The 22,804-nt window shown below is 53.9% G+C and overlaps 3 protein-coding genes across 68 annotated transcripts in view; 2 read left to right on the forward strand and 1 right to left on the reverse strand.

Annotated features, from left to right (window-relative positions):
• Nucleotides 1–16: 16 nt before the first annotated feature.
• Nucleotides 17–7,748, reverse strand: ACP2 (acid phosphatase 2, lysosomal). The gene is made up of 11 exons (XM_082747755.1): nucleotides 7,608–7,748; nucleotides 6,920–7,015; nucleotides 6,519–6,605; nucleotides 5,322–5,474; nucleotides 5,105–5,203; nucleotides 4,934–5,023; nucleotides 4,350–4,482; nucleotides 3,515–3,597; nucleotides 3,287–3,393; nucleotides 2,997–3,172; nucleotides 17–962 (listed from the first exon to the last, which is right to left on the reverse strand). The coding sequence occupies exons 1-11, from the start codon at nucleotides 7,719–7,721 to the stop codon at nucleotides 829–831; spliced, it is 1,272 nt and encodes a 423-aa protein (XP_082603881.1). The 5' UTR covers nucleotides 7,722–7,748; the 3' UTR covers nucleotides 17–828.
• Nucleotides 7,749–7,816: 68 nt separating this feature from the next.
• Nucleotides 7,817–20,928, forward strand: NR1H3 (nuclear receptor subfamily 1 group H member 3). 17 transcript variants are annotated; one of them, XM_082747744.1, is made up of 11 exons: nucleotides 7,895–7,977; nucleotides 10,741–10,981; nucleotides 14,248–14,328; nucleotides 14,833–15,021; nucleotides 15,443–15,709; nucleotides 15,953–16,161; nucleotides 16,268–16,447; nucleotides 16,591–16,690; nucleotides 19,371–19,484; nucleotides 19,698–19,792; nucleotides 19,982–20,928. In XM_082747744.1, exons 3-11 carry the CDS (start codon nucleotides 14,286–14,288, stop codon nucleotides 20,126–20,128), a joined length of 1,344 nt encoding a protein of 447 aa, XP_082603870.1. In that variant the 5' UTR covers nucleotides 7,895–7,977; nucleotides 10,741–10,981; nucleotides 14,248–14,285; the 3' UTR covers nucleotides 20,129–20,928. The 17 variants fall into 17 exon arrangements, with proteins under 17 accessions (XP_082603872.1, XP_082603874.1, XP_082603873.1 ...); XM_082747746.1 differs by lacking the exon at nucleotides 10,741–10,981 and having other exon boundaries at nucleotides 7,817–8,276; XM_082747748.1 differs by lacking the exon at nucleotides 10,741–10,981 and having other exon boundaries at nucleotides 7,817–8,127.
• Nucleotides 20,929–21,074: 146 nt separating this feature from the next.
• MADD (MAP kinase activating death domain) overlaps nucleotides 21,075–22,804 on the forward strand; it is a 39,792-nt gene continuing 38,062 nt past the window's right edge. For 47 of the 50 annotated variants that reach the window (XM_082747461.1, XM_082747483.1, XM_082747494.1 and 44 more), the window contains exon 1: nucleotides 21,413–21,717. The gene's annotated coding sequence lies outside the window, so the exon portion shown is untranslated. Of the gene's footprint in view, nucleotides 21,718–21,886; nucleotides 22,043–22,804 lie in introns of those variants that run through there. The other 3 variants (XM_082747463.1, XM_082747495.1, XM_082747466.1) reach the window with 2 other exon arrangements.

Below are 22,804 nucleotides of genomic sequence, written 5' to 3' on the forward strand. Positions count from 1 at the left end.
GGCACAGAAACCGCACTAAGAGTCTAGAACTTTCATTCTCCGGAAGTCACCTTAGCCCTGTTCTGGGCCACAGTCACAAGCTGGCCAGCTCACAACCTGCATGGGCCTCTGGTCCGTGGAGACCCCAGCCTCGCTGAGAGGGATAGTAGTGTCAAGTCTGTGCCGCAACTCATGCCCCCTCCCTCTCCCTCTCCCCCTCCCCAGCACCAACACCCTCCTGCCCTGCTCCAGCTGCAGGCTGACAAGATGCCTGAAGCATTATGTCTGACTCTGTAACAGACATAATGGCTTCAGGGGGACAAAGGAAAACTTGGCTGGCTGGCCTCTGGGCGATCCAGTTCCTTAGTGGCCAGTGTCCATACCCCCGATGTTGTGCAGTTTTTCCCACTACAGTAAGCACTGAGAGGCAAGACTGTGTCCTCTGAACCATTTGCCGAAGAGTCCAGGCTGGAAGAGAGAGCAAGGCTGGGTTTGGGGGGTGGGGCATGAGGCAGAACAAGCACTAACTCCTTCAGTTTTTCAATCCCGGGTCCTGAGTGAAGCTCGACTACTTGTCTACACTTCTGGTCCTTAGGAAGCATGGTGGAGGCAAATCTTGTCTGGAGAAAGCCGAAGTCCAACACAGTACTTGGTGAACAGGGAGGCACGTGAATGCTGAGTGACAGGTGCCAAGGGCCAAGCCGAGTCCCACTTGTTCATCTAGGTTGGGGTCATCAGAGAGAGGCCAACCCAGGGTCTCCCGTCCACGGGTTGGGGAGCAGCAACAGTCAGGAGCAAGGGCCCAGCCCCCTTCCCCTAGGAGGCAGAGGGAAGGGGGCTGAGTGGTTGTCAGGCATGATCTTCCCCATCTGCGACGTGGCGGTAGCCAGGAGGCTGGGCCTGTATCCGGAACAAGACGGTGAGGAGCAGCACGATGAGGAGGAAGAGGATGGAGCCACAGACAGCCAAGGCCACGATCACCTCTGGGCGGGGGAGGGGAAGAGAAAGTGCTTATCAGTGTTCGTCAGACAAAAACCCGACTGACTACCAGACACCACGTGCTCTTACAATGGGACATACCAGGTTAGTGACAAGTGCTATAAAGAAAAACAAAGCAAAGAGAAAAGGATGGAAAGGTAGTAGGTCAGTCATGGAAGGGCTCGCTGAGGAAGTGACAATTTGACCAGATACCTGGACTCACTGAGACACTTGCATCTGAGAGAAAGGGTCTGAGGACAAGGGCGGAAGGGGTGGGTAGACAGAAAGCAAGTACAAAAGGCACTGATGTGGGAATACATTTGGCACCTTCTAGGATCAGCTGCGAAATAAGTATCACTACAGCAGAGTAAGTGAGGAACAAACAGATCAGAGCAGAGAATCAGACCAGAAGTCCCTGGAAGGCCATGGGGAAGGACCTGGATTTTGTTCTCAATGTCATAGGAGGCCACTGGAAGATTCTGAGAAGAGTAGTGATATGAACTGATTTTATATATATATATATATATATATATATATATATTTGTGAGTGTGTGTCTGTGATTTTATTTATTTGACAGGGAAAGAGAGGAGAGAGGCAGGGAGAGGGAGAAGCAAACTCCCCACTGAGCAGAGAGCCCAATGTGGGGCTCATGGGATCATGACTTGAGCCGATGGCAGATGCTTAACTGACTGAGCCACCCAGATGCCCCAAGAGGATTTTTTTTTTTAAACATTTTATTTATTTATTTGACAGACAGAAATCACAAGTAGGCAGAGAAAGAGGGGGAAGCAGGCTCCCCACCAGAGCAGAGAGCCTGATGCGGGGCTTGATTCCAGGACTCTGAGACCATGACCTGAGCTGAAGGCAGAGGCCCAACCCAATGAGCCACCCAGGCGCCCCAAGAGGATGAATTTTAAAGATCAAGCTGATAGGATCTAGCAGATCCTGCTAGTGACCCGGATGTGGGGTCTGAGAAAGATGGTATTCAAGAGGACTCACAGGGTCACCCTATGTAAGGAGGTAACGAATGTGGCATTCGCGAAGATGCGCGAACCTGGAGGAAGAGTGGATGTGGGGGTAAGAGTGTCTGGTGTCAGACACTGGTCTGCAGCTTGTCTGGTGTCGGCAGCTTGGAGAGACCTCAAGTCAGCAGCTGGATATGTGAGTCTGTAGCTCAGAGGAAAGGTCATGAATCTGAATCATAAAAGGATGGAACTCTGCACGGAGGTAGTATGTGAAGCCAGGAGGTTGGATGGGATCACCTTGGGCATGGGCACAGATTGGGGAAGGCCAAGATGAGACCTGGGCCATCCATTGTTCTGTGGGGAGAAAAAGCCAGTAAGGAAGCCACCTACAAGTCAGAAGAAAGCCAGAGAAGCCGAGGAAGTGTCTAAAGAAGAACAGTCGATTATATCATGCCCCTAAGAGATGAGAGAAGCTGAGAACTGATCAGGCTTTGATAAGAGGAGGCCATTGATCCTTTACAAAAGTGGCTTCACTGCGGTAGAAGGTGACACACACTGTCTAGCGCGGGTCTGACAGGACAAGCACTGAGCAAACGGAACCAGAGTCTAGGCAAAGGATTCCACTTTCACAGGGAACAGAGACAGAGCACAGCTGCAGGAAGATGGGGCCCTCACGGGTCTTCGTTACACTTTCAAGATGGGACTGACCCAGGAAACAGGAAACACTGGGGCCCCACAAGTCCCTGTGGAAGTGACAAGAGATGGACCCGGAGCACCCGTGGGAGCTCGGCTTCTGGTAGTGGCTTATGCCAGCAAGGAAGCTGGAAGAACTGCTGGTGGGAGGACGAGCCCATGCTCTCCTGGACACCCTGTTTCCTCAGTGATATGAGAAGGGAGGGCATCGCCTGAGAATGAGGAGGAGGGAGAGGGTGAGGAATGGTCTCGGGGTGGGGAAGTGAACTGTCAAGCGACAAGAGTCAGAGGATTGGAGGTACAGCAGCTCTTTGGAGACCTGTGGGAAGGAACTGAAACCTGTTCTGGGATGTCCCTCGCAGAGGCAGGCAGCAGCTCACCTGTGTCCGCGGGCCCGCTTGCCAGCTGGCACTCCTGCTGCCAATCCTTGGGCACGACCGGCTCTGTGAGGTGCAGAAAGTCCTGCAGCGGGCAGCGGTGAGGGCAACCAGGCAGGACCAGAGGCCAGGGAGCCTTGTCACTCTCATTCCGGAAGTACATCTCCACTGAGAAATTCCTGAGGGTTGACAGGAGACGGAAGCTGCTCCGCAGGCCGGTACCCGAGCCCTGGGGCCGCCCACAGCCACCACACAAGTACCCTTCCAGAGGGCAGACTGGTGGCTGCACTCACCCGTTATCTTCCTGGTACAGTTCAAATATGTGGCAGGAGGCGTAGGGGGCCTGTTCCCCATTGTAGACGTCCAGTGCCATCTGCAGCGCGACCAGCGTGGTATCATGCTGTAAGACAGCGGAGCTCCCCATCAGCACTGCTCCCCCGAGCCCCACCCCCAGGTGCTGGAGAGAGAGGAAATCCAGCTCCTTGCTTGACGACTGCACCCCGGGGACTACGGGAGCTCACCGCGGAGTAAACCAGCAGCTTAGGGAGCTGGGAGGAGGTTGCCATCAGGGTCAGGTTCTTCCGTATCTGAGCCAGCAGGACTCCTGAAGGAGAAGAGTCCCCAGTGTCAGTGGCACCGGCTTCCTCGTCTTCTGACCAGACCTATGTGTGGCCCTTCACCCTCTACTATCCTGGGTCTGATCACCGGCACAGGGAACTCTACTCGGGGGCATAGGAATCATGCAGAAAACTCTCTAGCACCTCTGTTGTCTAAGAGCTTTCGCATTTACAGAGGGAAGCAAGATAAAACAAGATACTGGTATTTCAACACAGACAGAGAGAGACCTGCCAATTTGTAAAGGAGCTGCAAGGCCCTGCCGGTGTCTGGACAATTACTCCCGGTTGGAGCAAATATAAACCTAAGCTTGCTTCAGGACGCACAAGATGGTGGCCGCACATGGGCGCCTGGCCTTGGGTGGGCTCGGGCAAGTGTGACAGCCAGCCCTCCCTTGGAGGCTCGGATCAGGAAACTGGCATGTGTATTACTCTCAGCCTTCTGGTCAAAGTGGCCCCTGGTGGTTCTCTGGAGGGGACAGAGGGTCTTCTGACACGGGTGACACTTAAGAATGTGAATGCTAGAAAAGAAGCACACAAACTCGACAGTGGCCTTTCTACAGGGACAAAGGAGCTAAGCATTCAGAAGACTGGGGAGACTTTGGGGGCTAACAGGAGGTCTGGTTTCGAAGGAGCAGAGAGCACTACAGCTGGAGAAGGAAGCGTGGGAGAAAGCCTCCAGAGCAGATTTTTAATGCAGTAGGGTCCTGAGGAGGGGAGTGACGCGCTGCCCGCCACTCACCCCCCTGAAGCCGGGCCTTCTCTGCCTGCTCGTAGATCCCGAAGAGGAAGCGGAAGCTGAAGTCCTTTAGTCGGCTCAGACGCTGCATGGTTTGGGGTGAGGCCCAGGGCGGCAGGACCAGCCCGTGTGTTTGCTGTGTATCGCAGCGGGCAGGTTAGCTTCCCAGGCCTAGGCCAGAGCCTCTCCGGGGACAGCTCTCCTCCCCAGCGGGAAGGTGCCTGTGTGTGTGTGAGGGAGGGAGAGGAGATGAGACATGAAGCTGAGGGACTGGAACCAGGACACATGGCGGACAGGACGCAGGAAAGGAAGCTCAGGCACGGAAAACGTGACTCAGCAGAATGGAGCCGGGCACCATGAGAGTTCTGGGTGGAGAGGCCAAGAACTGCTGACACAGAATAAACCATTTCCCACTCTGAGGTTCTTTTTCACCCATAAGGGAAATTCCTTGGTTTCACAAGAAGCGGCTTGCCTGGACCTTCCCGGTGGGAATGGTATCCAGGCATGGTAGGCTACTTGTCCTGGTCACCTGGGCCTGCGGAGGTTTGAGGGAAGAAAGGCATACCCGGGACCCTAAGTGGGCTCACCTCACAGAAGAGTGTGTCATAGACATTCCAGACAGTCTCCAGTGTCACGTCTGTAAGCCCGGTCTCGTTGGCCACCATATCCAGAAATTGCTATGAAAAATGGATCAAGGGGATCAGTACTGCCCTGGGGGAAAGGGCCAGTGTGGTGACCTCCGCCTGAGCCCCACTCACTGCATTCTGAACACTCTCATTCTGATACTCTGGTGTCTGTCGGGTCTCGTTCTGCAGCTGCTCGTAGCGGGGACATGGGCCCAACGGGAACTTCAGCAGCTGTAGACCGAAGTGGGGGGCATGGAACAGAGGCAGAGAAGGAGTTGGGGATCACAGCCAGGCTCACGGCCAGAGTCGTCCCTCTCACCACCTCCAGGGAAGGTCTGGCCAGTCTTACCCTATCCTCAGCGATGGGCACAGTGTGGACGGGGATAGGTTGCCAAGAGATATTTGGGTTGAAACGCTGCATCCCGTTGGGAGGGAAGAGTCCAGCCAGGTTGGCCTCGGCACTCATGAGAGTGCGGTCAAAGTCTGTGCTTCGCACATAAACCTGCAATGACAACACCAGTCTCACCTATGGGGGTGGGGTGAGAGCTTTGGCCCCTCAGAGGGGCCGTGGCGGGAGAACCTGTCCTTGATGGTTACCTAGCAAATTGTGGCTGTCTCTGACCTTCCTTGTCCCTCTTCCCAGCAAAGGTCCAAACACTCAGCTAGGGGCTGGCTGTCCCCAGTCTGTGAAGAACTTCTGTGGAAATGGCTCTAGCTCAAATGCCCTCCCAGTCCCAAGTGCTTAGTCCCTAAGGCTGTCAGTTCTGTCTGTCGGTCCGGTTTCCTAGTGATGCCTATCTCCCTATCAACATCACAGTCCTTGAAGGCAGAAACTGTCTCCAAAGACATACACCCCTTTATGAAGTGGCTTAGAGATCAGGGAGAGGAAATAAGGAACAGAGATAATTCCTTGTGCAAAGGGAGTAGGATGCAGTAGGGCAGGGTCTTCAGTGGGGCAGGGCAAGACCAGGACAGAGCTGCCCCTCAAGGAAACAATAACATCGAGATGCCCGTGGCCAACAGTGGTAACCAGAGGAACAGCCAGCCCCCTCCCTGGGGTGGAGGGCCTCAAGGAGCTGGAACACTGGCCGGTCTTCCCTGACATGCCTTCTCTACACGTGATCCCTGCTCTTTATCTCTTGGCCCTGGGTGGTTTATCATGTCACCCTCACTACAGTCTAAGCTCTGGGAAGACAGATATCCTATCTGTGTGCTGCACCATTAATGCAGAGTGCTAGCACAGCACTCTGCCCTTAGTAGGTACTCGAGAAGCATCTTGGATGGGAAATCCAGGTTATTTCACAGAATCAGAAAAGATTTCGCTAGGCCCTTAACCCTGAGCTTGGATGCTCGATCTATTTTGGCCCTTTCTGAGTCAAAGAGGGGCAACTTGGCCTCTGGGACTGTGCTACACAGCTGAGATGCCTTGTCCTATAGGTGTAACCGAAAATGCACGGAAGGAGGCCAGAGTGGCCCAGACTCCTTGAGGGCAGAGCATGAGAACAGCAGGTTCCCCTCCCCTTGTCCCTTGGGCTCCCAGCCTTACCTCTTGCCGGTGGTAAGAGGTGTTGAGAAAGCCTTGGTAGCGCTGCCGCAGAGCCTGGCCCAGCTCCCAGTGCTGTTGCATCCCTTCCTGCAGACAAATGCAAGGGTTGACAGGGAAGGGGCAGCTCACACATCCCACAGGGCTTAGGCAGTGTTGCTTTCCAAATCTACCCTGGCTGGAAGTAGGAGTGGGTCAATCTGATCACAGAAGTCATTTATTAAGTGGCCCATTGTGTATGGCACCTGTCCTGGGCACAGAGGAAAGTAAGGTTGAGAAATCTGGTCAAAGTCAGCAGCCACGTGGGAAATGACAATTCGGTGGGGCCCCCAAGATCTGTGGTCTGCTCTTGAGGTCACTCATGCTACAGCACACCCGGAGTGTGGCCCTGGCCTTTGACCCACCTTGGTTAGCTGACCAAACCCCTGAGGCCACTCATCTTCCTGATAGGGGTCCTTGGGATATGTCTTCACTGGTGAACGGTCTCCATGTCGGTATAGCTGAGGAAAGAAAATAGTTTGCCTCCAGGTCAGAAGGTTCCACGATGGGGACACACGGCCCACCTTTGCCCTGCTGGGGAGGGAAGCCCTACTCCTTCTGTGAAGCCTTAATTCTGCCCACTGCAAAAGACCCCAGCTCGGAAGTCACTAACTTTGAACAGGTTCCAGAGATTCTAATTTGGCCAACACAACGCCAGGGGAGACTATAGGCAACGCCAAAGATATAGGTGAAAAAGGAAAAGATAAATGAAAGCAATGCAGGTGGTGGGAGAAATTGGGGGAAAATCACCAAAGGCTTAAGGGTGAGTCTCTTGACCGTTCGTTCTATCACATCCCTTTCCCAAGACAGACTCACCCAACCTATGCCCTGATACAGAACTACTTACACCCTGTCTGGCCCCCGAAAATAACTGGGGCTCCACTTCAATTCCAAACCGGGCCCCCTACCCTTCAGGCCCGGGGTCTCCTCCTAAACCCGATCATGATCCTGGAGAGACCCCGACACCAGCCCAAGCCCCGCCCCTCCCTCTCACAGCGGGCCTGTGCCCTTCCAGCTCTCGGCGAGCCCTTGGGACATCCCATCTCTCATTACCAAGGTAACGAAGCGCAGACTCCGGGCCTGGGTGGGGGGCATCACTATCAGATTCACGCCAAGAAGGAGCTGGAGAAGAGCCGCCCCGCTCCACGCAAACTGTCTGCCCGCCATCACCGTTATAGACTATGCTGCAGAAAGAGGGTGGAACCCGCTGCGTGGCACCTCCAGCTGCCGCCCGGACGCACCCGTCAGGACACACGCCGGAAGTGCCTTCGCCGCCATCTTGCTAAGGGAGGGGCAGAGATGGTGGGAGAAGGAGGAATTTGGGAGGGAATGCATGTAGGAAGCCCGCGATGCGGCCGCGGCGGAGGAGCGTGGGAGTGTAGTGCAACCTCGCGCGGTAGAAGATGCTGAGGACCTCGTCTTGGTAAAGAGAACCCCGACCTCCGGTTGGCCCCCGCCACGAGACCTAATAACAAGGTGGCGCCAGCCGGACATCGGCTGGGAGAGCGAGCGCCCCCTCCGGCCGGGGTGCAACTAGGCCTGAGCTCAGAGCCAGAGCCGCTGCAGACTTCAGGCAAGGGTTGGAAGTACAGGGCACCCCGCTCCACGCCTCTACCTTCTGGTGGAATTTGAGCCTTGGCCCTGGCTCTTTGTCCCGGGGAGGCTCCCTCTGATGCAGGGCACAGCGTGTCAACAGTTCTTTGGACTCCCTATGCCCTTGAGGTTGGTCCCAGTGTAGCCTACAGCTCGTGCCTTTGAGCAAAGCTCCAGGAGATCTCTCACTTTCCGTTACAGTTTTTGCTTCCTCCAAAACGAGTGGGTTGCACAGTATGTTCAGACTTTGAAAAACCAAAGCAGTGAATCCACAGGGGAGGAATTTCAGACCAATGGGGAGGTAGATATTCTAGGGATAAGGGGAAGGAGCATAACATAAAGTGGGAGTAAGTGGAGTTTCCGCAGAATCAGGGACCCTCCAGGCATCGGCCATTAGGATCCGGGTGCCGCCAGTTTGGCTTCATGGCTTGGTGACTGAGCTGGGCGTGACTCACAGCTCCAGAATCACTAGACCCTTGGGATGCTTTGATCAGATCTGCCCCCGGAAGTAAAATGACTAAAGATGGTTGGAAAAATAAAACCTGATCAGAACTATATGGGAGAAAGCAGGGTCATAATTTTGCCCTAGGACTTTGGATCCAATTACTTATGTATACCTTACAGAGTTATTATGGAGGAGTGAATAGAAATTGAGAACTGAAGTAGGGGTAGTCAAATAGTTGTTAATCTTACTTAGTCACAAGGACCTTTCTGAATCAGATGAAAATTTACCACCCCCACCCCACCTTCTGGAAAAATGTCCACACACACAAATGGAATTTTGCATATAATCTCTAGGGTCAGTAGTTTCCATAAGTCAGCATCTCTGAATCCCCAATCTAACCTACTGCCCTTACTTAAAAGGATAAGGAAACAAAATCAGAGAGAAGAGCTTGTCCAAGGTCACAGAGTTTAGGAGAACGGATTAAAACTCAAGTTTTCTGATTTCCAATTAGTCTTGAAAATGGACTGCTTCTTGCAGGCCACTCAAACTGCATTGCTAAACCATACTGAGTGGCCCCCAGATACTTTCAATAGAGATTTCTGACAAAGGAAACCTTTTCACATTGGTGTGGTTGAATGGCGGCACAGCTAATGGGCAAAATTCTGCATATTAGTGGGCATTCTTGAATGTTTCTTCTAATATATCCCTTACTCTTCTTGCAATGTAGCCAGACCTTTATGAATTCAGAATGTAAATCTTGGGCTCACTAAATTTTGGCGAGTAGAACAAATTCATCTTTTGCTTTTCTTCCCACTTGCTAAAGTATGTCTGTATCCTTTGTGCCTGCAAGTATCCCATGTAGGAGGGATTGATGGAGCAGATATTTCATTTCTGTAGGGAAAAGAAATCCAGGAGGGGTGAAGTACATGGTGGAATCAAGAGCTAAGCCCTGGTTTCTTGACCCCCAGCTTCTGCATATTTTCTACCAGATGATGCTGTGGTCTCCATGCCTTGGTTCCTAACTCTAGATACAAAAAACTAGGCATGTAGATAGATAGACAGATAGATAGATACAGGGGCCTACCCCAGACCAAATAAATTAGAATCTCTGAAAATGAGACCAGGTTTGGAAGCCACTGTTCCACCCTGTGTTGTCAGAAGCAAACCTAAATCCAGGTGAGTTAACTGTTTTTTCCATCTGGGGAGGCAGTTTTGCGTAATGGAGCGAGGTGTTTTGTGTTTTGTGTTTGTTTGATGATGAGCTTGAGCTTTTGAGTCTGTTATACCTGTGTTCAGATTTGATATTGGCCCACTTGTTAGTGACTGTCTCCTAGGGTTATATACGAGGATAAATAAAATAACACATGTAAAGATAAACGTATGTAGTAATAGATGTTACTTTTTTCCTTTTCGCCTGGTATATCATCTCTGAACTTATAGGCCTGAGAAGCAGAAATTCCTGCGTTCTTCTCTGTCTTGTGATTGGAGGTTGGGCAGAGGTTGTTTAAGTGCCCTGCAAGATGACCCCCACACTGCTTCTTTCCAGAATGGTAAAGGAGGGAGCAAGAACCAGTTTCCCCAGTCTGTCCCTCCGGACCATACCTTGTGGCCTGCCACATGGGAATTCACGTACTTTAAGGGGAATTTTCAAGTTTCATGTATGACTGTGAACTGGTGAATGCTCCTCTTTTTTACCTTCAAGGTTCCCCTTGCTGCAAGGAAAAGCCTCTGGTTCTAGGTTCTAGGTTCTAGGGGTTCACAAATAGGACCTGGAAGATCCCCAGAGGTTCTAGGATCCCCCAGGAGCCAAAGAAACCTAGGAAAGGCCCCACAGCACTGGGAGGCTTTGTGCCTAACACCTGTGGGCTGGTGGGACCATTCTGTGGGGGTGGGTCTGGCAGAGTGAGACATGTGACCCCAGCTGCTGATCATCTGACTACTTGCTCTGTTTGGGAGAGAAGTCCCAGCAGTTGGCCTGCAGAAACTCTGTGGAGATAGTGCCAGCAGGTTTTGTCTCCTGTTTTCCTCGCCCTTTCCCTTTTCATGGGGTGGGGGGCAGGGGGAGGCGGCGCTCCTGAACCCCTGTAACCTTGAAGGGTTGGCTCTGGCAGTAAAGGGCTGCTGATGCTTCCTCCTTCTCCACTTGAGACAAAGCGAACTGATTCCTGCCTTGGAGGAAGATGGCGCCCTGTTCGTTGAGCAACTGGTGCTGACCTGGGTCAAGAGGGCTCCAGGTGGGGCTCACATGTGGTCACAGGGTCCTGGGCTGACTGAGGTGTCAGGAGAGGGAGCTAAGGATCAGGAGTGGATGCGAGAGGTGTTTTCCAGCCCCCAGAAGATAGGTCATCAAGGCCCAGAGCACGTGCCGTCCCACGTTCCTCATAACCAGGTGCTGCCGTGGCATCTCTGGCTGCACTTCTGGGGGTGTGGGAAGGTGGAGGAGGGAACTGGTTGGATGGTGTGGGTGCTGGGACAGGATGGCTGCAGTTTCCCAGGGGTTGGAGTCCCTGGTGTCTACTTTCCCAGGACAGCTGGGGCCTTGTGAAAATCGGGAAAGGAACACATGCAAGAGGAATGGAGAGCCTTGTGCTCGTGACTCAGAGATGCTCAGACAAGGCTGGTGGCCTTAGGAGGGGATGACCTTGTGAAAAGACGGAACAAGAGCTAAAACTGGAGGCAGAACTTTGAGATGGGGGGTGTCAGAGGGGCTTTTCCGAAATGCGAAAGTGAATACATGGGCAGATTTTGCAACACCAGGCAGCCTGCTGTCTTCTCAAGTCTCTGCTCTCCCACCCCCGCCTACTCGCCCACCCCACCCTGTGCTTCCTCCCATGTCTCACCACTCTCCTTCCCTGTTTCTGCTTTCCCTGTCCTTCTCCTGTCCTGTTCCTCCACACCCTCTGTCCACTCTTTCCCTTTTTCATCTCTTCCCTGGTGCCCTGTTCATCTGTTTCAGTCCCTCTGGCTGCCTGCCCTGGCCCTCTGTCCTTCTGTCCTTTAATGTGGGGCCCATGGGAACTGGAGTTCACAGCAAAACAGGAAGAGCCTGGGAGCAGGAAACTGGGAGCAGGGCAGCGGGTGAACAACCAGCAGTAACCTCAGCTCCTGGCCTCCCACATCTGGACTGAAGCATCCCCAGGGCTCCCTGTCTCTCCCGCTGCAGCCCACCAGCCCTCGCTTCTTCTGTCTCAGTGCTCCACTGGCCACTGGACTCTGTGGGGTCCAGACAAGAGTATTCCTGGACTCTGACACAGGAGAAAGGAAGAGCACAGGGACTAGAGCACGGACATCTGGATTCTGACCCCAGCTTGGTCACTGTGTGTGGTCTTGGCAGGGGCTTTGCCATGAGCTCAGGGCTCTCTGTGAAATGGTGCTCCTGTTACTTGCCCTCCCTCCTTCCTGGGAGCCCAAAAGGACCGAAAGAGATAGTGAGGGGTTTGTGTGTGGAAACAAGCACTGGAAGGTTAACAGTGCGCAGATTCGAGGCGATGGGAAGACCTGTAGATGAAAGGATCGAGGGGGAAGGAGAACTGCTGCTCTTTCTTGAACACCTACTGTGTCCCACCCCTTGAGCTGTGTGATACGTTGTGTACCTCTCATGACAACCGTATGTGGCAAACACCATTATTCTTACCATCCCTATTTTAAAGGTAGGGAAATAGGTTCAGAGATATGATGTAACTCATTTAATTAAGATCACAGTTAGAAAGAGGCAGAGGCAAAGCCAGGCCCAGAGCTCAGGTGCTGAAAGCTCAGGTGTAGAAGAGGATCATATTATTTTTTTTTGTTCACCTGTTCATTTAATAATCGGGAACGTAGTTCCTGTTCTGTTGCCTGCTTTGTGCGAGGCCCTGTTCCATGGGCGACAGGGGAGATAAAATCAATAAAACATGGTGTCTCCTCTCAGGGATGGATCTCACGTTCCAGGCCGCAGGGCAGGATGGCTATGGCTGTAGTCTCAGTAGATGCTGGATAGAACCTACCATCACTTCAGATGAACGATTCCCAGATGTGAGAACCTGCATACCGTCCCAGGTCCATCCTGGGCTGGCACCTGGGTCACCTGCCGTCTCTGCCTCCACCCCTATCCCAGCCCTGCCATTGCTCCTCTCTCTCCTGGTTTCTTCACATCTTGGTGGCCCCCTGCAGGGTACTGCCACTCCAAGACTCCCTGGAAGGATGAGCACCGGTCTCTCCACCCCTGGAGTTATTATACTAATTTGGCTGAGGCCTGGGGCTAGTAGGGAGAGCTTTTGGCCCTTCCCAGAGGCAGGGGAGGAGGAGGGAGGCTGGGAAAGCAGGCTGAGGCTCAGTGTTGCAATTCCAGGCAGTGCCGGGACCTTTGCTCTACGAGGTGACTCTGGAGGCTGCCGGGATTGGGGTAGGGGGTGCCTGGGAGGCAGCCCTTCTGTAAGAGCGGCTAAGAGCCACTGGGGTGAGGAGAGGAAGGGGAGAGATGTGGAACTGGGCAGGTCTACAGAGAAATGGGACTGTCGTGGTTGGGGGCGGCGGGGGCAGGGGTGAGGCTGGACTGAGGGGGCGGGCGGTCGCGCTGGGGAGGAGTCAACATGGTGGGGAAGCTGCCCTGTGGGTGTGGGGGATGGCGGCTAGGGCTCTAGTCAGTCGTCTCCGGTCTGCCTAGCAGGAAGGAGAAGTGGCCCGACCCCTTGGCAGTCCCTCCCCTCAGCCTTTCCCCACATTACTTCCCCGGGGCTCCGGTCCCTCACTTGCTCAGCTCCGGCTCCCAGTGCAAGATCTCCAGACAGGAGATTGCACCGCCCTCCCCTCCCAGCAAGGGGGCTCCAGAGACTGCCCCAGCCGGGAAGTCTGGTGACCTGGGGATTCGGTGGGTCTGCTCCTCAGCACTGGCCTGGGGCTCTTTGTGTGAGTCTGGGAGGGAGCGCGTAGGGTCTACGCGGGTACCCTGGTACGGGTCTACAGGGTACCCTGTAGATCTTAGGGGTCTCTGGGGAGAAGTGAAGGATGATGATGGTGATGGCAGCCCAGGAAGCAAGAGGATTCTATTTGGGTCCAGAATAACTCCTGAGGGGTTCTGGGGGAGGGGGTCCTGGCTGTGAAATGGAGCAACTCCTGGAGGTAGGAGGTTTGTGCTGGGACGCTGGAAAGTGACAGCAGTGAAGTTATCTAACAAGCAGTGAGTCTTACTGGGTGAGTGAGCCTCAATCCCATGCCCTAGTCCTGGCCAACTTTGGCTGTCCTCAGTGCTGGAGGAAGGGGAAGGGGTTCTGACAGAAGCTGGGCAGATGTGCCCAGACACTCTGTGATGGCCTGGAGGGGTCCCTGGGGGAGAAAAGGTGGCAAGGTGGGCACCTTAGCCAACAGCTCAGACTTTGGAGTCAGACCAGAGTTGGAATCTTGGCTCTACACCGTTGCCTAACTGTGTGGCTATAGGCAATTTACTTAATCTCTTTGAACCTCAGTTCCCTCGTCTATAAAATGGGTTTAAGAATGAAGTCATGACATCATAGGCGTATCTAGAGGAAGGCATATAAATCTTTAGCACAGGCCGATATATACATACAGAGCAAGTAAGTGTTGGCGGGTATGTGAGTACTCGTAGGATCAGGAGGAGAAGGTTGATGAGGCCAGAGAGGGCCCCAGTTCTGAAGACAGTAACCTCGGTCATTCCTGCAGGACAGCCGCCTTGGTAATGTCCAGGGCTCCAGGAAGAGATGTCCCTGTGGCTGGAGGCCCCCGTGCCTGATGCTTCTCCTGGTAAGCGTCTTCACTCCGGCCCTCTCCTCTGAGCTCAGATCCCAGATCCTCTCCTCCCTCGGGAATCAGCCTCCTTCAGAACTTGCCTTCAGCTGTCCCCTGGAGAGCAGTCCAGAGTGGTTCTCGGTATTGCTTGCCTCCTTCTGCCCAGACTGCCTCTGTGCTGGGTCTGGTGCTGGTCCTTCTCAAGGTGGGCTTGCCGCTGGGGAGAGCTGGCTTGTCTGGTGCCTACCAGCACTGGCTTTGATTCTGTCTGACCTCTGAAGTGGATGCATGTCAGCCCTTCAAGGGGACAAAGGTTAACATCTTCATCTAAGGTACTGAGGTGCAGGGAATTACAAGAGACTAGCACTAGAGCCCACATAAACCCCAGGGTCCTGAAGCCTGAGCCAACATTTTGCTGCCCTCTAGGGGTAGAGAGAAATGAGCAGTTTCCCAGAAGGACACTAAGGAAGTGGATGGGAGGGACCTGAGACCCCCTTGTGCCTCTTTTTCGGGGCTCAGACTCTGCAGCGGAGCTGTGGGAGCCAGATGCACAAGATGCCAGCAGCCAGGCGCTGGGAGGCAACACCTGTATCCTCAGGGAGGAAGCCAGCACTCCCCAGTCCGGTGGGGGCTCTCTGGGGGCAGGGCTGGAGGCAGCAGAGCCTGCAGTCCTGCTCCCTGGGGTGGATACCCCTCCAGAGTCTACAGGTGAGGAGCTGTTGGATTTGGAGGAGGAAGGGGCCCCCTGGATCTGGGAGGGGTACCATAGGGCTGTTTACCTTGTGAGACCATGGCTAAGTCCAAAGGCTTTGGATTCTACTAGACCTGAATGATCTGAATGTGAATTTTGTCTCTGCCTTGGGCCTTCCTGAGCCTCAGTTTCCTTATCTGTAAGATGGAAATAATAATAGTATGTATCTGTTACATTTGGGAGGATCAGTGCATGTAAAGGGCTCAGGCAGTACCTAGGACAGAATAGCACTTGGCACTTGAGAGCTACTTTATCATAACAGACTAGACAGCATGCACCGAAGGGGATGAAGTTCACTGAGTGCTCAGCGTAGTGGCCAACTGGGCACCAGGGGCTTTCTTCTTGGAGAGGAACATGAAGTCTCTCCTCTGTTTCCAGAGCTCCGTCCACAAAAGCGGAAAAAGGGGCCAGCCCCCAAAATGCTGGGGAACGAGCTGTGCAGTGTGTGTGGGGACAAGGCGTCCGGTTTCCACTACAACGTGCTGAGCTGTGAGGGCTGCAAGGGGTTCTTCCGCCGCAGTGTCATCAAAGGGGCGCGCTATGTCTGCCACAGTGGGGGCCACTGCCCCATGGACACCTACATGCGTCGCAAATGTCAGGAGTGTCGTCTTCAAAAATGCCGCCAGGCCGGCATGCGGGAGGAGTGTGAGTGTCTGGGGACAGGAGTCGGGGGAAAGGATGACAGGAAAGGGCTGCCGGGGTGTGAGAGTAGACAGGCAGCTGAGCCTACAGGGTCTTCCTACGTGGTCCCTAAGTATGAGTTAAAATCTCGTCCTTGACTTTACCCAGTGCTCTCTGCTTTTCTAGAGCCTCAAACTACCCCTCTGTCCCATCCTTGCTTCTTGTGTCCCCCTCTTCTCCCCTCCTCATGTCCAACCCTGTCCTTAGGTGTCTTGTCAGAAGAGCAGATCCGCCTGAAGAAACTGAAGCGGCTAGAGGAGGAGCAGGCTCAGGCCACGTCCATGCCCCCAAGGGTGTCCTCACCCCCGCAAGTCCTGCCCCAGCTCAGCCCCGAGCAGCGGGGCATGATTGAGAAGCTGGTGGCTGCCCAGCAGCAGTGTAACAGACGCTCTTTTTCTGACCGGCTTCGAGTCACGGTAACCGAGGGAACCGGGGAGAGGTGGCCGTGCCCAGAGCACCCACCGGCTTCTTGATCGCTGACTCAGTGTAGTTCATTTTCTCCATCCTCGCCCTGCTGGGTAGCCTTGGCCCATGGCACCAGATCCCCAGAGCCGGGAGGCCCGTCAGCAGCGTTTTGCCCACTTTACCGAGCTGGCCATCGTCTCCGTGCAGGAGATCGTTGATTTTGCCAAACAGCTGCCTGGCTTCCTGCAGCTCAGCCGGGAGGACCAGATCGCCCTGCTGAAGACCTCTGCGATCGAGGTGGCTGGCAAGGCCGAGGGGTGAAGGGAGAAGCAGGGCGGGACTGTCTCCCACACTTCCAGACAGCTAGGTGGGGAGCGAAGGGGCCCCATGCCAAGACCAGCCTTCTGAGTCCCTGTTTGAGGTCTGCTACTTGCGTGCAGGTGATGCTTCTGGAGACATCTCGGAGGTACAACCCTGGGAGTGAGAGTATCACCTTCCTCAAGGATTTCAGTTATAACCGGGAAGACTTTGCCAAAGCAGGTAAGAACTGAGGTCAGAAAAGGATTGGGTTGGATGGAAAGACACTTTCTGTCACTGGGCTCATAGTGACTACAGAGACACAGGCCCAGGGTTTGGGGTTGCTGTATGCGGAAGGATCCATTTGTTTTTCCAAGACAGAAAGTTGGAGTGGTGATAGGCCTCTCTCAGCTGCTACAAAGAGACATCTGACCTCTGTTGCATTTGGCCAGTGGTTTTCAGTGTTTCAGGGAGCCCGAGGGGGTTGGGGCTCCTCTAAGTGTCCCCTTAGAGGAGGAACAGAGAGGTACAAGACGACCTTCATCCTCTCTATAGCCACACAAGAAACCCCACTTAATGCTGTGCTTCTACATAATGTTTTGCTTGAAGAAACAATATCACAGCGAGGGAAAAAGCTCGAAAACTGCTGCAATGAGCCTTTTAGTAATTAGTGATGAACTTGGTTGTGCTCTTTAAGGATCGTGTGGACTGTTCCCCCTGCCCGCCACTCTTCTTCAGTTGCTTTTTCCAAAAAGCTAAAATACATGTTGGAACATGGCAATTTTAGGGCAGTTTTAGGATAAGAGTAACTACTCCCATCCTCGTGCTGTACCCTGGAGTGTTTTCTTCAAGAATTAGTGCACACACAGTGCTGCTCTTTGCTACTTGCTAGGGGGCTAAGCAGTGTTGGCTTCCTCATATTCAGTTGCCGGTAACGTTTGTGTTATGGGAGTGGGGGTAGAAAAGCTTGGGAGGCTGAGAGGGTTTGGGAGGGACTAGAACTTCGACTTAACAGGAGACTGAGGAGTTGAGCACCTGAGGGCGTGGGCCTGTGAACTAGGGCTGAAGCAGTGACTTCATTCTCGGAGTTAGTAGGTTCTGGTTTCCAGGGCAGAACTCATAGTCTTCTCCGGTTTCTGGTGACAGAGCAGCTCACGTGCCTCTTGTTCCAGCACAGGCCCGCCCATGAGCTTTCTAGGAAGGCCTCCCTTAAACCCTAGCTCTGTGGCCATCAGTTGCCCCAGGTGCTGCTGGCGTGTGTAGGCACCTGATGGGGCAGTTTGATGACTTTCTCAAGCTTTCAAAGCCAAGCCCAGCTCCCTTTATCTGCCTGGTCCCCAAATGCTTATTATCCCCATCCTTCCAAAGCATGGCCACTGCCTCCTTCCTAGAACCCTCTTTTCTTTTCTTTCTTCCTTTTTTTTTTTTTTTAAAAGATTTTATCTATTTATTTGGCAGACAAAGATCACAAGTAGGCAGAGAGGCAGGCAGAGAGAGAGAGAGAAAGGTGGAAGCAGTCTCCCTGCTAAGCAGAGAGCCCGATGCAGGGCTTGGTTCCAGGACTCTGGGATCATGATCTGAGCAAAAGGCAGAGGCTTTAACCCACTGAGCCACCGAGGTACCCCAGCACCCTGCTTTCTGAACGCTTCGCTCTTCCCCTGCCTGGGCGTTCCTTCAGCACTTGCAGACTCGTGCTGTCTGAATCGGCACCTAGTTATCGATACGTTGACGTGAGCAGTTTTGCTGCTGTCCTGTTTGCCTCTCATTTCCTTCTGTCAGCGAGGTCTTGGGGAGGAGGGGCAGGGGCGGTCTTTTGTCAGGTCTCCGTCCGTCTCTGCGTCCACTGCTGTGTGTGCATGGGGTGGGCAGCTCAGGATGCAGACCGAGAGCAGTGGAGGCCCGTGCTCAGTGACCAGGAGTGGAGCTGGCAGGGTGCACGGCCCAGCTCCAGAACCTCCTCATCCTCTCTGTTCGAAGGGGCTGTTCAGCACATTTTGAGGCTCAACAACCCTCCAAGAAAGGCTTTATAAAATGGCTCTTGTCCATTCAGTGTCTCAACTGTCCCAACACACACTTGATAAACATCAGTACAGGAAGTGATTAATCAGGGAGCATCGCCTGGAAAAGTTAGCAGAAGGCTGCTGAGAGACAGCAGACAGACAGACACGGGTGGGGTTGGACGAGGAGACTTAGTGATGGGAAAAGTGTTCTTTAGGTGTCATGTCTGTAGGTCACGGTTTGTTGAACTTCACTCTCCTCAGCAAGAAGACTGGTTCTATATTTTGAGTTTATTCATTCATTTATTTATTTAACAAATACTTATATAGTAGTTACCATTCTAAGGACCCAATGAAGTACTATTATTATCCCCATTTTACAGACGGAAAAACCAAGGCTCAGGGAACTTAAATAACTTACCCCAGGTCACACAGCCTAATAAATGGTCGAGCCGGGGCTCGGACCCAGGCAGTGTGATGCCACAGCCCCTGCCCTCGACCACGTTGCGGTCTTCCTGCTGGGACATGAAACATGAAATGTATCTCTGGTATTCAAATAAGTAAGGCCAGTTGCCAGTGATAAAGCTTTCTTTGTAAACAGAAAGAAGCTTTGCCTCTATTTCTAGAGAATTCCAGTGACAGCAGTATTATCATTGAATCCAGCACCTCCTGTGTGCCAAGCACAACCCTACATGTTTTGCCTGCTTTATGGTTTCACCATCACAGCAGTCTTATACGTTCAGATAGGATTCCCAGGTCACAGAGGAGGCTTAGAAAGTTTAGAAACTTGCCTAATGTTACCCAGCAGAGCCCCGGGAGACTTCTTAGTGATTTCCTAACAGTTCCCTTAAGTTGAGGAGCTGCAAGAGAGAAGGAAGTTCCTGCTGCCTTTGCCGTGTGCCCCAGCCTCCCTTCTTCCTCCCCAGGGCTGCAGGTGGAGTTCATCAACCCCATCTTCGAGTTCTCCAGAGCCATGAACGAACTGCAACTCAATGATGCCGAGTTTGCTTTGCTCATTGCCATCAGCATCTTTTCTGCAGGTGCGAGCAGGGGCAGGAGGGAAAAGGAGCAAGAGATTTGCACCAAGCAGAGCTGCAGGCCCCATAGGGCAGGAATTGTGGGAGTGGAAGCCCTTGCTGTGCTACTTTGGGAGAGGCTGGGTGGGGTATGTCCCTATTTGGGGGGTTGTGATTTGGGGTATAGAACTAAGACCCTGGCCAGACCTGCTCCTCAACTCTGTTGGTGACCTATAGACCGGCCCAACGTGCAGGACCAGCTCCAGGTAGAGAGGCTGCAACACACATATGTGGAGGCCCTGCATGCCTACGTCTCCATCCACCATCCCCATGTGAGTCTCCCCTCCCCTCTTCTCCTCTTCCCCAGAGGCTCATCCCCTGACACACCTACTTTCCCTTCGAGAATCCTTCCCTGACAACATCTTGCACAGACAATTTGCTGCCTCTCCCACAATTCCCCTACCCTTGCCCCCTTCCCTGGGGAGAGGCAGAAACTGTACTTTGTCCCCTCCTTCCCCCAGGACCGACTGATGTTCCCACGGATGCTAATGAAACTGGTGAGCCTCCGGACACTGAGCAGTGTCCATTCAGAGCAAGTGTTTGCACTGCGCCTGCAGGACAAAAAGCTTCCTCCGCTGCTCTCTGAGATCTGGGATGTGCACGAATGACTGCTCTTCCTCCCCCCGCCCCCCCACCCCCATATCTTCTGTTTTCTGGGCTGGAAGGCTGATGCGCCCGGCTGCTTCCTAGACGGGAAGCAGACTGAGAAGGGCAAACATTCCTCAGAGCTGGGCAAAGGAGTTCCTCGAGTGACATTAAAGGAAAGTCAAAGGGTTGGGAGTTTGGCTGCTTGGGCAGTGGAGGGTCCTGCTGAAACTGTGCTCCATCTGAAGCCTGTACTGCCCCAACCAAATGGATGGGCCTGGGGGCCGCTTTGCACAAGGTTCTCCCAGGCCCTGCCCGTCCTGCCTCCACCACTTCCTGTGTTCCCCACAGGGCCCCCAGAGAAATTCTCCGCCGTCACTCTGTGGCTTGGCCATAAATGCCTCGGGGATGCCTCACTGATAGGCCTGGTGCTCTTTGTACAGAAAGACCAAAAGGAAGATAGGATGAGCGAAACCATTTCTGGGTTGGGGGTGGGGGCCCGGCCGCAGAGGAGGAAACCGTCGTTTAAGATCTGCTTCCAGACGCAGAGGAGGGAGACAAGTCACAAGTGACAGCCTTGGCTGTGAGAGGAGACCTCCTCTTACTAGTCCCATGAGGGTGAATGAAATGCTGACGGTTAGATGCCCTTTTCGTTTAATGATCCAGGTGGGATCGGGTTGTCTTTCTGAGGAGGAGCTTGGGTGAATTTTCAGAACACCCCAGCCATGTACCTGTCTTCACACGCGCCTCCATAATGCCTCGGGTTTTCCGTTGGTACCTTAAAAAAAAAATAAATAAATAAAAATAAAAAATAAAAATAAAAGGAGGGCACAACAGTCCGTGCTCTAAGGCCCCAGGCTCTGTGGAATGGGGAGGCTGCCCCGTTGCGGTTCGGGCCTGTCAGAAGGGCTGGACTCCATTTCCCAGCGGACACCGCGGCTCCGTTCACGCCGCCCCCCCCCCCTTCGCACGGCGCGCTCCCGTGTAGGTGAGACGGCGGCCGCGCCTTCCGGCATCGGTCCCCCCCGCCGTCCCTGAATTGGTAGGCTCCACCTCCGGGGCAGCCGGCTTTGCAGCCCTGGCTGCTGGGCACTTCCAAACCGCTAGCGGGGGGAGGGAGGGTGAGACGTGGGGGACGCTCAGAGAGTCTTGGGAGCAGTGTTATCTTGAGAAGTCGCCTCCAGATTAATCCACATCTCGTCGAAATAGGCTCTATTACCATGTAAAATTAAAATCTCTTCGTGCAACCTAGACAACATGTATTCCTTTGGGTCCTCCCCGTGGCGCGCTTGGCACTGGGCTGGCCCAGCGTTCCCCATCGCCCTCCCACTCCCACAAGGATAGGTGTGTGCGTAGCCGCCTTTCTCCCGAGGTTAGCTCCACCCTTCAGCCCTCGGCTTGGTGCAGCCCGGTCCCCCCCCCCGGTGGTGCGTGGTACAGCCCCCGGCCCCCTCAACCTCCCCCTCCCTCACTGGCTCCGAGTGGTACGCGCCCCCCGGTGCAGACACGGAACTGGCGCGCGCTCGAAGCTGCGCCGGAGCCGGCGAGCTTCCGACACTCCGCTACCGGGGGCCGTCTGGCTGGGCCCGGCCGGTTCCCCTAGGATCGGGAGGTAGGAAGGTCCGGGCCACAGGGGGTCCTGGGAGGGTATTTGGAACGGGGCACCCCGGGGGAGACGGACTTTGAGAGGAAACAGGGACTCTAGGGGAAAGCCACCTTTGGAGAGGCACTAAGGGAGATGGGGGGCGTGGGGTCTGGAGGGGGACGGCGGGGGGTCCTGAGGGAAGGAGGCGGGGCTAGAAGGGAGGGCACGCTCGGAGCCGCGGAAGAGGTGCGGGCTGCAGGACTGGGCTCAGCTGGCGGTGGCTGGACTCGATTCCGGCCCGGCTGGCGGGTGGCGCTGGTCGGAGCGTGGGCGGGGGAGAACTGTCCAGCAGGTGAGGGGGCGGGCAGAGCTGTCTTGCCGGGGACGGAGCCGGGATAACCACCTGGCGCGCGCGCGCCGTGTGCACCTTATATTTGATCACGGTTGGAGATCATATTTGGGTTTTTTTGAAAAAAGAAAAAAAAATTTTTTTGGTGTTTCAAAACTGGCTTGTTAGAGAATCGAGATACCATTTCATCTTTTCTGCAACTGCTTCCCTCCTCATCCTCGCGCATCTTTAAATTCTTCCTCTTCCTGTCCTCGCCTCTTTTCCAACCCTGCCTATTGCCTGCCTTATTGCTCTCGTTCTCCCCCACGCTGACCGGTCTGTGCTGATGCGCTAGCAAGGTCACTGCCTGGGTAGGAGGGGAGAGAGCTTTCTGTTGTGCTCACGTCAGCAAAGATGTCATCTCGCTCTCCGGTTCCTGTGGTTTTACTATGACATTCTGCCCCAAAACGAGGGACTAATCCAAAGCGTTGCTAAACCTGGCCATTTGTAGGCTGAAAAGACATAGAGAACTTAACGTCTGTGGATTCTAAATCTGCGTCTGGATGGAGTGGATGGGGAAGCAGATAGGTACGCGTTTGATGCCTTTGGAACATAAGAGCTGAGAACCAGGGACTCCCTATTAGTAAATATGGTTGAGGCAAAAGGCAGAGTCTGAGTCTGGTTGATATGAAGACAGGATGTGAGTTATAGGTGATGTTAGTCTTTATGGGAAGGGGAGAGAATGTGGAGGAAAGCCTATCTTTGCAATCGGAATAACCAGAGGTA

Source organism: Mustela nivalis (assembly GCF_964662115.1).
Source record: "Mustela nivalis genome assembly, chromosome: 9".
NCBI classification, from domain to species: domain Eukaryota; kingdom Metazoa; phylum Chordata; class Mammalia; order Carnivora; family Mustelidae; genus Mustela; species Mustela nivalis.

Bases quoted from the DNA above. Each gene is read 5' to 3' on its own strand.
- ACP2 (XM_082747755.1), bottom strand. From the start codon at position 7,721: ATGGCGGGCAGACAGTTTGCGTGGAGCGGGGCGGCTCTTCTCCAGCTC. The intron at 5,024-5,104 runs GTGAGTGGGGCT...CATTTTTCATAG, and splicing joins ATGAGAGTGTTCAGAATGCA to CAATTTCTGGATATGGTGGC. The intron at 4,483-4,933 runs GTGAGCCCACTT...TGCGATACACAG, and splicing joins ATGACACACTCTTCTGTGAG to CAAACACACGGGCTGGTCCT.
- NR1H3 (XM_082747746.1), top strand. From the start codon at position 14,286: ATGTCCCTGTGGCTGGAGGCCCCCGTGCCTGATGCTTCTCCTG. The intron at 15,710-15,952 runs GTGAGTGTCTGG...CCCTGTCCTTAG, and splicing joins GGCCGGCATGCGGGAGGAGT to GTGTCTTGTCAGAAGAGCAG. The intron at 16,691-19,370 runs GTAAGAACTGAG...CTTCCTCCCCAG, and splicing joins GGAAGACTTTGCCAAAGCAG to GGCTGCAGGTGGAGTTCATC.